Source organism: Ammodytes marinus, assembly GCF_949987685.1.
Source record: "Ammodytes marinus genome assembly, chromosome: 4".
In the NCBI taxonomy this organism is placed as follows: Eukaryota; Metazoa; Chordata; class Actinopteri; order Uranoscopiformes; family Ammodytidae; genus Ammodytes; species Ammodytes marinus.
This window is the reverse complement of record NC_137233.1, coordinates 2,391,116-2,405,194: the sequence shown is the minus strand read 5'-3', so window position 1 is coordinate 2,405,194 and position 14,079 is coordinate 2,391,116. Positions and strand designations below refer to the sequence as shown.

At 37.2% G+C, this 14,079-nt stretch overlaps 2 protein-coding genes across 2 annotated transcripts; both read left to right on the top strand.

The window, feature by feature from the left end:
- Window positions 1-1,993: 1,993 nt before the first annotated feature.
- LOC307249202 (odorant receptor 131-2-like) lies at window positions 1,994-3,923 on the top strand (the record flags this gene model as incomplete). The annotated part of the gene is made up of 2 exons (XM_080025841.1): window positions 1,994-2,101; window positions 3,108-3,923. The coding sequence occupies exon 2, from the start codon at window positions 3,147-3,149 to the stop codon at window positions 3,921-3,923; it is 777 nt and encodes a 258-aa protein (XP_079881967.1). The 5' UTR covers window positions 1,994-2,101; window positions 3,108-3,146.
- Window positions 3,924-5,483: 1,560 nt separating this feature from the next.
- LOC307249201 (uncharacterized protein) lies at window positions 5,484-12,976 on the top strand (the record flags this gene model as incomplete). Its single annotated transcript, XM_080025840.1, has 4 exons — window positions 5,484-5,633; window positions 6,396-7,148; window positions 11,020-11,139; window positions 12,161-12,976. 4 exons carry the CDS (start codon window positions 5,484-5,486, stop codon window positions 12,974-12,976), a joined length of 1,839 nt encoding a protein of 612 aa, XP_079881966.1.
- Window positions 12,977-14,079: the final 1,103 nt, after the last annotated feature.

Here is a 14,079-nt window from a genome sequence, read left to right as displayed (position 1 = left end):
TGGTCACATTAACCCTTTTACTCCCACGGGGATCACCGGTGACACCTTTGCGCATGCTGACTTCTCATTCCCGTAACTTTTGAACCGTTGCTGCTATCTACATCATTCAAAAACTATCAGAAAGCGGAGAAGTAGAGCTTTGCGCCCATATAATAATCATTACGGTAGCCCACTGGACTTCCGCAGTACGACCGTCCAATCACAGACGAGATTCACCAGCATGTGACATACTTGTGACGTATTTGTCACACGTGCTTGAAAGTACCGTAACTCCTGAATGGGTGGGGCAATTCAAAATATTCGACCGGTTTCTGAAAGGGAACAGCGAGAGCTTTCTAATGGTATATGGTGTGACACACTAGGCGTTACGGTAAAAATGCTAAACGTTACGGTAAACATACGTCGAGCCCTAGCGAGGGAAAATCGACAAAGTAGGACCAACAGCTTTCAGTTGAGTCAGTGAACGACATCGCGGACATCGTGTGGAGAGGTTTATTGAGTTTTAGAGAGCACTTTCTGACATGTTTGAGCTTCTGTCTAAGAAAGAACATGCTAAAGAAGTTAGCAAGAGTAAGCAAACGTCCCTGGAGTTTCATTACTGTCACACAGCAACTCCAAAGGGAGTAGTGGAGAGAGTAGAGCAGAAGAAAATGAGTCTCTGGAACTAACAAAACGCCTTTGCACTCCTCTCGTAAAACATATCATATCTCAAAAACTAAAACATGTACATTGTTCAAATCACTAATGAAGTCTTCAGAAATATTTTGTTCAGGTTTCTACATTCAGAAATATTTTCTATCAGTATATTTTTTTGTTTAGTTGGTAAAATACGATGAAAATACATTTACGCTATTTTTATTTTTTCATTTATGACACAATTTCAACACCTTTATTAATAATTTTGAATTATTAACTTAGATAACTTTTTAGCTTGGGTTGTACAGATTCTAATGATATGAAGCATTTGAAGATACTCAAAGAAATGACTTCACAGTGAGAAAAAATACAAATGTATGCGCCGGCGAACGTTAGCATTATGGTAGTAAAAGGGTTAACCACGGCGGCCCGATGTCCCGTAAAAATCACCAAAGAAACGGAACGGCGGATCTTAATCTAGTTGGTAATAAGGTCCGCTGCCCAATCCAAACCCCCACGCTTAATTTCCCAGAGTTTATGAGTGTATTTCGGCCCGGGGGAAGTAACGTTATACAATGAGGTGGGCAAGCTAGGCTAGGCTATTATGCTGCGCTCGTATTATTCAGCAGCCTGAGTTTATCTCCACACACTATTGCTGTCTTCAGTAACGTGAGTGTGAGCGACTACCGCACACTGTCTCTGTCTGTGTGTGGCAGCGATGCCCTCTCACAGGGGAGAGACTCGCCACAGTCAACCTGAGTCACACACACAGATAACACACAAGTGAAGCTCCGGCTCATCAGTGAGCCGCGGAGTGATTTTGACAGTTGGTCTACAGTTTGGTGAACAGTCCCGAGTGATGTTGTTGGCTAATATCAGCACTCCTTCAGAACGCTCAGAAGGTCTCTCGTCCAATCAAATCACTCGCTCAGAACCAACTGCTGTATAAATACATTTTAACATCAGTGAAAAAGTACAACTTTTACCGTTATTCATTTGATTGTAGGCCTACTGGTGTATTTATACATAGTTCATTGGTCACTTTGCTTGGCATAAATGTCAAAATTACAGTTATCAAAAGTTTGTTTGAAAAATGTAAGCAAAAACAATGTTGTCAGATAGTTAACAGTTGAGTAAGATTTGTGATTTTCTAAATTGTATTGCCACCTAGAATGACAGTATTTTTTAAAAATGTATTAACCATTAAAATCATATTTCGTGCACTGATGACTTAAGACAGGTTCTCTTCAATCTGGCATCACTAGAAATGTTTAATTTCTCGTGCATTTATCGCGAGGATACATGATGTTTGATTGTATTTCTATGTGTAATTTCCTGTGGATAGTTTATGCTGGTCAGAGACACTTTCACCACAGCGTTTGTGAAGAACTTCATCGTGGTTTTGGTCTGGATCATTCTCAGTTACATCAACGGCACCTTGGTCGCTATATTCTTCAGTCACCGGGTAAAACACACACACACACACACAGAAGCACTCAACACACACACTCTCTCTCTCTCTCTCTCTCTCTCTCTCTCTCTCTCTCTCTCCCTGTCTCTCTCACACACACGCAGGCACACAGACAGCCATGGATGGGTATGGGCTTTTGTGACACCTCAGTTTTGAAACGATGAATCAATTTCATCATCCAACAAATTGATATATTTGACTGTTCCACAATAATCTAACAACTAAAAATATAAGATAAAATATATTTACAACTTCTCGACATCTCATCTTCATTCACGCAATTGTATTTAAAGGTCACATATTATGCTAAATGCACTTTTTAAATGTGTTCTAACATATCCATGGGTCCACGGTGTGCCTAGAGACTGCCAAAATATTTAAAAAAATTACAATCTCTCCTGTTCTCACTCTCCCCCTTTCTGAAACCCCCACCCCTCCCCCCAATATACTCCAGTCAGAATTTTCCCCTTTATATGTTCTCCACATTTTGACTGAATAATAAAAAAAAAAAAATGTCTCTCTCTCCCTTTGCCCTAATACTTTTCGGTTCATTCCAGACATTTAACAAAGACCTTGTTACATCCTGTTCTTACAACAATAGCAAAGATGTATCATGATTTAATAACATTTTGCTTAGGAGTTATTGATCCTGGAAAATATGTCAATATCTGAACAACTCCTTGACATTTCAACTTCATTCACGCAATTGTTATTAACCTTTTAGATTAGATTAGATTATTTTTCAGACATTTTTATGCTTTATTAGACAGTGTGGAGAGAAAGAGTTGAAATGGGGCAGAGAGGGGGAATGACTTGCAGAGAACGACCACGGGCCAGATTTGTAACCTGTGGTCTGCTGCTTCTGAGGACTGAGCCTCTATTGGGGGGTGGGGGTGGGGGGGCTATAACAACACCACGAGCCCCAAGCCCCATTATTTCAACTTTAATCCCGCAATTTTGACAACATAATTGCAATAATTCTATTCTCTGTTCCTTCCAGGCGTTTTACGAAGACCCTCGTTACATCCTTTTCATCCACATGGTGGTGAATGACGCCATCCAGCTGACCGTCACCATCATGCTATTCGTGCTAAGCTACATCTTCTACAAGATCAACGTCTCGTTCTGCTGTTTCTTTATTCTCGTGGCTGTTTTCACCACCAGAAACACTCCAGTTAACCTAGCTAGCATGGCTATCGAGCGCTACATCGCTGTCTGTGAGCCCTTGCGACACCAACAAATATGCACCGTTAAAAGGACTTACATCGTTCTTGGGTTGATTTGGTTTATATGCTCGGCTCCGCTTATCACCGATCTGTTTGTGACACTCGCAACTGAATCAATAAGTTTTTTTCACGGGTCTGTGTTGTGTATGCGTGAAAATGTTTTCAAAGACCCAGTCCTGTCCTACAAGAGAAAAGTATTTGACGCACTCTACTTTTCGTGTGTGTTTTTACCTCTGGTCTACACATATTTGAGGATCTTTTTTGCAGCTAGGAAGCTTTCAATAGAGAAAACCTCAGCCAAGCGAGCTAGGAACACCATTTTGCTTCACGGGGCCCAGTTGGCTATGTGCATGCTTTCCTACATTTCACCCAGTGTGGAGGTTGTCTTCCATTTAATTTTCCCCGGGAAAATTCTAGAAATCCGTTACGCTAACTACCTGATTGTTTACATCCTGCCGCGCTTTCTAAGTCCCATAATCTACGGTGTGAGGGATAAGAAGTTCAGGAAGTTTCTGAAGATGCATTTACTGAGCAGCAGGTGCTGTGTCAAACTGAAGACAGTCGCACCGCTGGATCAAAACCACACGTAACGGACAAAACTCACTTGATTTTTGGTAATTATTCTATTTTTAAATATTTTTTCCATTATGCAACAATTCAGTCCAGATAGCAAAAACATGCTTCCAAATGCTGACTTGGTATTTGCCGTCCCCCACCCCCAACCCACCCCAGTGCAAAGCAACACATGAAAACATACATGTTGATAAATCAAGAAGAGAACATAAATACAATTTAATAATTATAAAATGACGTGAAAATAATAGAAAAATATATACTGTATATATAAACACTGTGCATGTGCAAATATACATACACTTTTGTAAATATATACAAAAAATAATCCTAGAAATCAGATACGCTGACTACCTGATTATATACATCCTGACGCACTTCGACAAAGACACCAAATTATGTCTGATATAGTCAGAGGAGTTGAATGACGATATTCACTCCAACTTTTGATTTTTAAAACGTTTTTGTATGAAAATTCTGTATGAGTTGTATAGCCTAATTGTCCCGTCAGCGTGCTCAAATAACAGGAACGAAGCCACTGCAGTTAAAAAAAAATGGTAATTTTTGAGATTTTTATCTATTAAGCTTCCATAACATGTATTCGTTCATATATTAGTACAAATAAAAACTGTCCATAATCATTCTCAGCACTATTCTGACGGTTATTACAGAAGGATTTGTTCATATCTTGTAAATGGTCTGATTTATGAGACACTTTGTTCTTAAAACATCCCGAAAATGCGTTTTTAAGACCTGTAAAACTTTGAACATTAATATATTGTAAAAATGTTGTAAAAAGGAATTAAAGATTTGAATGTTACATTTTATGTCTGGTTATAAACTGACTGATTCTGTACTTCTGAGGCGAATGCTTAATTTTGGGAAATTGAAAATAATCCCAATATGTTGTGATTTTTATCCTGTCTGTCATGGGTCCATCGACGTGTGTGTTTGTGTGAGACACCCAGATAAAATCAGTTGAACAAACAACCTAAGATCACCTTCTTGTGGACAAACTCTGTAATTGTAACCACCTTTAAAAAAAACTTAACACAGAAGATAAGACATGTCTGCAATAAGTCAATACAGGCAGATATACAGCTGTGGAAAAAAATCAAGAGGCCACTTGAAATTGTCTTTTAAAATCTGCATTTCTTCATTAATAAAATTGCAATAAAAGACAATATTTTACAAAAAAAGACACACACTGAAGAAGACAAACGTTGGTGTATTTCTAATGTATCTTGCCCAACAAATTAAAGGCAATTAAAATATTTTTGACACCAATATTTAGTGCCTGGATCTTGATTATTTATGACATTTTTTTGGTCGTAACTATTCCTCTTCTCAGTCGTATGTTTTATAACTAGATATAAGATTTATGGAGAGCTATTGAGTCCATGCACAATCAACAATTGTTTTTAATTAATTCTTTTAATTTGCTTGTCTAATCTTGATGTATTTCATGCCCCTATTGAGCTGTATAAATACACTTGCCTTGCCTTGACTTGCCTAACCTATAAAATGATCTTTGCTTATTTCAAACCAAAAGGATATTTTTCTGCATTATAAACATTATGAATGTTTCATCCCTGAATGGCTCTTTTCCTGCGGTTGGGAGAGACACATATGCCACGGCTTTCACCAAGAATTTCATCGTCATGTTTCTCTGCATCGGCATCAACCTCATCAACGGCACTTTGGTCCACACCTTCCGAAAGCACCAGGTCTGAAATATGACATTGATTTCTATTTTATATTTTAAAGATTTTTATGGGGCATTTTTATTAAATAGTTTAGAGAGACAGTCGTGAAATTGGGCAGAGAGGGAAATGACATGCAGAGAACGACCCGGGCTGGATTCTAACCCGGGTCTGCTGTGAAGAGGACTGAGCCTCAACTGGGGTGCGCTCTAACCACTACACCACAAGCGCCCCTCCTGATTTATACAGTTTGTAATAATATCTGAACAGTTTTTTATATGTTACCAGGCAGCAGTATATTTGGCTTGATAAATATTTGTGCTGTCTTACTTTAACCAGATCTTTTAACTTTAAGCTGAGTCATTTTGAACACAGTGTATCTGTGTGTTCATGATTTCCTACATTGTTTACTATCAGAATGGATTTTTTTTGCTAAATGTTTTAAGGTAAAGTCAGTGATTCAGAAGAATGCTTGTTGTCAAAATCACTTTGTCTAAATCAGTGAATATCTCCTCACCATCCACTGCCTGTCTGTACTGTGTATGTGCACTGAAAAAACATTCCAGTGTTTATACACAGCCTAGGTTCTGTAAGCTGATATGTTAACAAAAAAAGCAATTTATTTTTCAGCACACACAGTATGGACGGGTAGAAGATCATGAGGAGATATTCACTGATTTTGATTAAAAAAAAAGTGATTTCGACAACAAGCGTTCTCCAGAATCTCTGACTCCACCTTTAAGTAAAAACTTGAAAATAAATAATATATTTTTTTTCCTCCTCCAGATCTTCAATTCAAACCCTCGCTACATTCTCTTCATCCACCTGGTGATAAACGACATGACGCAGCTGCTGCTCTCAACTCTCCTCCACGTCATCAGCTACGCATTTTACACAATCAACGTCTCATTTTGCCTAATTGTGCTCATAATAGCCATCCTCGCCACTTTGAACACCCCTCTCAATCTAGCAGGCATGGCTGTGGAGTGCTACATAGCTATCTGCATCCCCCTTCGCCACGGGCAGATCTGCACGGTGAAAAAAACCTACATCCTGATTGGTTTGATTTGGCTCGTGAGTGCGTTAAACATCCTACCAGATCTTTTCTTACTCCTAATAACAGAACCGCGGGAGTTTTTTAACACTAGACAATTTTGTTCCAGATTTTCTGTGTTCAGGAGCCAATATAGTATCGAGAAAAGGGAAGCGTCACATATTATTTTCCTCACTTTAGTTTGGTTAATTCTCCTCTTCACTTATTGTAGCATTTTGTTCGCAGCAAAGAAAGCGACAGCAGGCGTTAAAAAAGCCAGGGACACTATTCTGCTGCACGGTTTCCAGCTGCTGTTGTGTATGTTAAACTATGTGAGACCCATGTTTGAACAAGGGCTTCTGTACTTAATGCCCGATCAGGTTCTGGCCATACGCTTTGCCGCCTACGTCTTTGTGATAATCCTTCCACGGTTTGTTAGTCCTATTGTCTACGGACTGAGAGACCGGCTGTTCAGGAGCTACGTGAGACGCTACCTGTGTGGAAAAGTGAGTGTCAGGAACCACCCAGAAGGAATGCAACACAGACAGTGAAGCAGAAATAGTATTCACTCAAAAACACGATATTTTTATGGAAGAGTATAAGGGCCAAGGGAGAGGAGGACGTTTTTTTTTTAATTATTAACCCTTATGCAGACGAAATTCAATAGAGATAAAACAGAGTAAACTCTTCTGGTCCATCATATGCAGTAAGGGGAGAGACTGACAGCTACGCGAAGAGCTGAGCGGCCTCACATCTCTGGAGTGGAGTTTCACCTGTTCATCTACACAAGGCATTTTGTTGCGGCAGTTATATGAGCTGTTTGATGTAGTCTTAAAGGGTAGACTTTTTTTCTCAATATTGAATTTCGTCTTTATTCTCGAAGTGCATAATAAAAATAAAAACTTCCTCCTCTCCTTTTTTTTCTTCCCTGTGGCTCTTCCGTATATTTCTAATATTATACTTATCGATGTATTTTCAGTTCAGTCCATGTCTGTTTTGAATTAAACTAAAAGGAAAACTGACCTGTTTTTGTAATTATCAACATATTATTAACATTATATATTATACAAAAATCACACTTTCTCTTTTTTTTTAAAACACAATTTATTACCAGTAAAAGAATAAAGGCTTAATAAAGCTATAGTGCGTAACTTTTTCATATAAATGAATGAATGTCTGTTAAATTCAAGCCATCGTCAAACAAGGTGACACAAAGTTGATTAAGCCTATCAGCTCCATAAAACGTATAGTTCTGTACAAACTAGTGTCACCCCTGTTTAAGTTGTTGATTCTACTGCTAAGAAAAAAAAACTTGACTTACAGCAGAAGGTATAAAATCCATGAGCCATCACTGAAGGCTTACCTCATGTGAAGGCCCCTACAGTGTTGTTGTAATTACTCAGAATTCCTCATGGCGAGGGGGGGGGGTAGGCGACAGAAGTTACACACTATAGCTTTAGAATTTAAATTTGGGGGGTGGGGACTCTACCCACTACACCACGAGCTAAATAACACAAATTACATAAAAAATGTAAACAGCCCAGAAACTATCCAATGGAAAACATGAGGTCTACTGTCAACCTGCAGTTTTTCAGAGTAAAACCACGTATCTGTTCATGTATATTGATCATTTATGTTTAAAATGTACGTTATAGTTTGAACTATTTGTTTATGTGGCAGTAGAAAAAGTGTTTTAAATATAAATGTCCACACTGTCAATAAAGCATGACAAATGGGCACAAAAATAATCTTCGAAATAAATAAATAAAAATAAATAGCTCCCTTTTTTCTACATAGCTATTTAAAGAGCCTAGACTGTGTATTAAATCTTGAATCTTGAATCTTGAATTAAGAAGCGTTCTCCAGAATCACTAAATCCACCTTTAATAAATCACTTGATGCCAGACTGCACCAAAACACTTCTATAACTAAAATTAAGCTTTGCCTTCACTGACATCCATGTAAACACCATTAACCTTCATCATTATCATCATCACGTTGTTCTCTGCTAAACCCTGAGGAAGACTGCGATAGGAAGGTCACATCATGTCTCAAAGTGTTTATAAAAGTGTGTGTGTGAATGTGCCTCTGCCTTCTGTAGGTCTGACCTGGACTCGGGTAGGTGAGACGAGAAGCTACTCATTGAGTCTTTAAACAATTAAAATCTATTGTTTGTATGTTATTATTCTGTTATTCCATTAACTGTTTATATTTTTGAATCAAGATTTAAATCATAATAATATAATATTTTTACAATATACTTGAAACAGTGTGTTTTAGTCGATTTAGTCTCACATTTGGAGGTAATGTAATGTTATATGTAATAATAATAATAATAAATTGTATCTATACAAGTGCTTTTCTGAAAGACTCATCTCTGCCTGCACATTGTCAGCCTGTGTTTTTCTCATGAAACGGCTGCATTTGTATTTTAAAGTATAATCCAAAACAGGTTAGGCTCAGTTTTTGATGCAAATTTGACTTGTTGTTCATTTGTGATTCATTTACATGTGTCCATACAGGTGAACAGTAACGTCTCAGCAGCTGACTGAGCCGGGCAGAAGTAAGATTTGTTTAGTAGATAAATACTGCGAGTGTGTGCACATTCAGCCTTTCCTAATAGAAATGAAATCACGAGTTACATGTTGACTATATTAATGGGTGATTGTACGTGCTTTTTAGTCCCAAAATATGTGTTTTTGTAACGTTTTCATACACTGAATTTACCCAGAGTTGAGTTGAATAGTTTTTTGTTTGACTATATTATACACTGCTATAGTAATTCATCATAGAAATTAAATCATAACCACTGATACATGTGTTAACTTCATGTATGGGTTGATAGCTGGTGTCACACAGGTAGAGAAATTAGAGACACATGAGCAAAGTATTTAGGAAAATTTTTTGATTGATTTTCAACACAGAACAATTTACTTCAGGGTCAGATTCATGCATTTGTCTGTGTCTGCAGCTTCAGGTCTCTTCTGTGTGCAAAGAATATACATTTTTGTAATGTTAAATTGCTGTTTCAATACACTGAATTTACCCATACTGCTTTTTGATTTTAAATTGATATATTTAACGGACTGTATTATGCAGTTTTATAGTAATTCCTCATAACAATGTAATCCACCGATACATGTTGTAACATCATGTATGGGTTGATAGCTTGTGTCACACACAGAGAAAAGAGAGAAAAGAGAGGGGGAAAGGTGTAATGGCAGAACAATGCATGTTATTAAATGAAATGTGACCTAGTGATGATGTTTTTGTTGTTAACAATACATAAGCTAGTATTTATGAACATTCTTCGATTGCTTTTTAACAGAAAATTAACGTCAGTGTCACATTCATGTATTTGCCTGTGTCTTCAACTTCAGGTGTCTGCTGTGAGCAAAGAATCAAACTAATTCTGAGTTTAAAATCTCCCATTTGACAGCCATGTGATAGTGAAATTAGATGATATTATTATTTTATTTTATTTTTTTATTAGTTCTGAATTATGTGTTTTTGTAAAGTTAGAAAGTGCTGTTATAATATACTGAATTTACCCAGAGTTGAGTTCTTGGTTTGACATCATTATGACGTTTTATAGTAATTCCTCATTATGAATTATTATATCCACTAATATATGATTTCTAACACAGAAATTAACTTAAGAGTCAGAATAATGTACGTTACTTAATTTTAGGATTTTTTAAACATGCTTTTTAGTTCATAAGTGGTTTATTGCAACGTAAAAAAATCTGTTTTAATACACTGAATTTACCCATATTGTGTTTGATTCTGAATGGATATATTTAACTGACTATATTGTGCAGTTTTGAAGTAATTCCTTCCTGCATTTGTCCATTTTGTATTTTCTGTATTGTGTCTGTCTCAGGTTTGAGTGAAGCATGAGTTCTGGAGGAAACATGACATCTCCGTATCAGGTGAATAATCATTTTGTTAACACAAACACTTTGACGAATTTCAAATACATTTTAACATCAGTGAAAAAGTACAACGTTTACCGTTATTCATTTGATTGTACTGGTGTATTTATACATAGTTCATTGGTCACTTTGCTTGGCATAAATGTCAAAATTACTTAGTAAAATAATTAGTTTGTTTGAAACATTTATATGAAGACCAAAGCAAAAACAATGTTGTCAGATAGTTGACAGTTGAGTAAGATTTGCGATTGTGGTTTTTCTAAATTGTATTGCCATCTAGAATGACAGTATTTTTTAAATGTATCAACCATAAAAATCATATATCGTGCACTGATGACTGAAGACAAATCTGGCATCACTAAAAATGTTTAATTTCTCGTGCATAGATAGCGAGGATACATGATGTTTGATTGTATTTCTATGTGTAATTTCCTGTGGATAGTTTATGCTGGTCAGAGACACTTACACCACAGCGTTTGTGAAGAACTTCATCGTGGTTTTGGTCTGGATCATTCTCAGTTACATCAACGGCACCTTGGTCGCCATCTTCTTCAGTCACCGGGTAAAACACACACACACACACACACACACACACACACACACACACACACACACACACACACACACACACACACAGAAGCACTCAACACACACACTCTCTCTCTCTCTCCCTGTCTCGCTCGCTCGCAGGCACACAGACAGCCATGGATGGGTATGGGCTTTTGTGACACCTCAGTTTTGAAACGATGAATCAATTTCATCATCCAACAAATTGATATATTTGACTGTTCCACAATAATCTAACAACTAAAAATATAAGATAAAATATATTTACAACTTCTCGACATCTCATCTTCATTCACGCAATTGTATTTTAAAGGTCACATATTATGCTAAATGCACTTTTTAAATGTGTTCTAACATATCCATGGGTCCACGGTGTGCCTAGAGACTGCCAAAATATTTTTAAAAAAATACAATCTCTCCTGTTCTCACTCTCCCCCTTTCTGAAACCCCCACCCCTCCCCCCCAATATACTCCAGTCAGAATTTTCCCCTTTATATGTTCTCCACATTTTGACTGAATAATAAAAAAAAAAAAATGTCTCTCTCTCCCTTTGCCCTAATACTTTTCGGTTCATTCCAGACATTTAACAAAGACCTTGTTACATCCTGTTCTTACAACAATAGCAAAGATGTATCATGATTTAATAACATTTTGCTTAGGAGTTATTGATCCTGGAAAATATGTCAATATCTGAACAACTCCTTGACATTTCAACTTCATTCACGCAATTGTTATTAACCTTTTAGATTAGATTAGATTATTTTTCAGACATTTTTATGCTTTATTAGACAGTGTGGAGAGAAAGAGTTGAAATGGGGCAGAGAGGGGGAATGACTTGCAGAGAACGACCACGGGCCAGATTTGTAACCTGTGGTCTGCTGCTTCTGAGGACTGAGCCTCTATTGGAGGGGGGGGGGGCTATAACAACACCACGAGCCCCAAGCCCCATTATTTCAACTTTAATCCCGCAATTTTGACAACATAATTGCAATAATTCTATTCTCTGTTCCTTCCAGGCGTTTTACGAAGACCCTCGTTACATCCTTTTCATCCACATGGTGGTGAACGACGCCATCCAGCTGACCGTCACCATCATGCTATTCGTGCTAAGCTACATCTTCTACAGGATCAACGTCTCGTTCTGCTGTTTCTTTATTCTCGTGGCTGTTTTCACCACCAGAAACACTCCAGTTAACCTAGCTAGCATGGCTATCGAGCGCTACATCGCTGTCTGTGAGCCCTTGCGACACCAACAAATATGCACCGTTAAAAGGACTTACATCGTTCTTGGGTTGATTTGGTTTATATGCTCGGCTCCGCTTATCACCGATCTGTTTGTGACACTCGCAACTGAATCAATAAGTTTTTTTCACGGGTCTGTGTTTTGTATGCGTGAAAATGTTTTCAAAGACCCAGTCCTGTCCTACAAGAGAAAAGTATTTGACACACTCTACTTTTCGTGTGTGTTTTTAACTCTGGTCTACACATATTTGAGGATCTTTTTTGCAGCTAGGAAGCTTTCAACAGAGAAAACCTCAGCCAAGCGAGCTAGGAACACCATTTTGCTTCACGGGGCCCAGTTGGCTATGTGCATGCTTTCCTACATTTCACCCAGTGTGGAGGTTGTCTTCCATTTAATTTTCCCCGGGAAAATTCTAGAAATCCGTTACGCTAACTACCTGATTGTTTACATCCTGCCGCGCTTTCTAAGTCCCATAATCTACGGTGTGAGGGATAAGAAGTTCAGGAAGTTTCTGAAGATGCATTTACTGAGCAGCAGGTGCTGTGTCAAACTGAAGACAGTCGCACCGCTGGATCAAAACCACACGTAACGGACAAAACTCACTTGATTTTTGGTAATTATTATATTTTTAAATATTTTTTCCATTATGCAACAATTCAGTCCAGATAGCAAAAACATGCTTCCAAATACTGACTTGGTATTTGCCGTCCCCCACCCCACCCCAGTGCAAAGCAACACATGAAAACATACATGTTGATAAATCAAGAAGAGAACATAAATACAATTTAATAATTATAAAATGACGTGAAAATAATAGAAAAATATATACTGTATATATAAACACTGTACATGTGCAAATATACATACACTTTTGTAAATATAATCCTAGAAATCAGATACGCTGACTACCTGATTATATACATCCTGACGCACTTCGACAAAGACACCAAATTATGTCTGATATAGTCAGAGGAGTTGAATGACGATATTCACTCCAACTTTTGATTTTTAAAACGTTTTTTTTAGATTATTGTGAAGAAAACATGAAAAAAAATGTGTAGAGTTGAAATAAAGTGTATGAAAATTCTGTATGAGTTGTATAGTCTAATTGTCCCGTCAGCGTGCTCAGATAACAGGAAAGAAACCACTGCAGTTAAAAAAAATGGTAATTTTTGAGATTTTTGTCTATTAAGCTTCCATAAAATGTATTCGTTCATATATTAGTACAAATAAAAACTGTCCATAATCATTCTCAGCACTATTCTGACGGTTATTACAGAAGGATTTGTTCATATCTTGTAAATGGTCTGATTTATGAGACACTTTGTTCTTAAAACATCCCGAAAATGCGTTTTTAAGACCTGTAAAACTTTGAACATTAATATATTGTAAAAATGTTGTAAAAAGGAATTAAAGATTTTAACGTTACATTTTATGTCTGGTTATAAACTGACTGATTCTGTACTTCTGAAGCGAATGCTTAATTTTGGGAAATTGAAAATAATCCCAATATGTTGTGATTTTTATCCTGTCTGTCATGGGTCCATCGACGTGTGTGTTTGTGTGAGACACCCAGATAAAATCAGTTGAACAAACAACCTAAGATCACCCTCTTGTGGACAAACTCTGTAATTGTAACCACCTTTAAAAAAAACTTAACACAGAAGATAAGACATGTCTGCAATAAGTCAA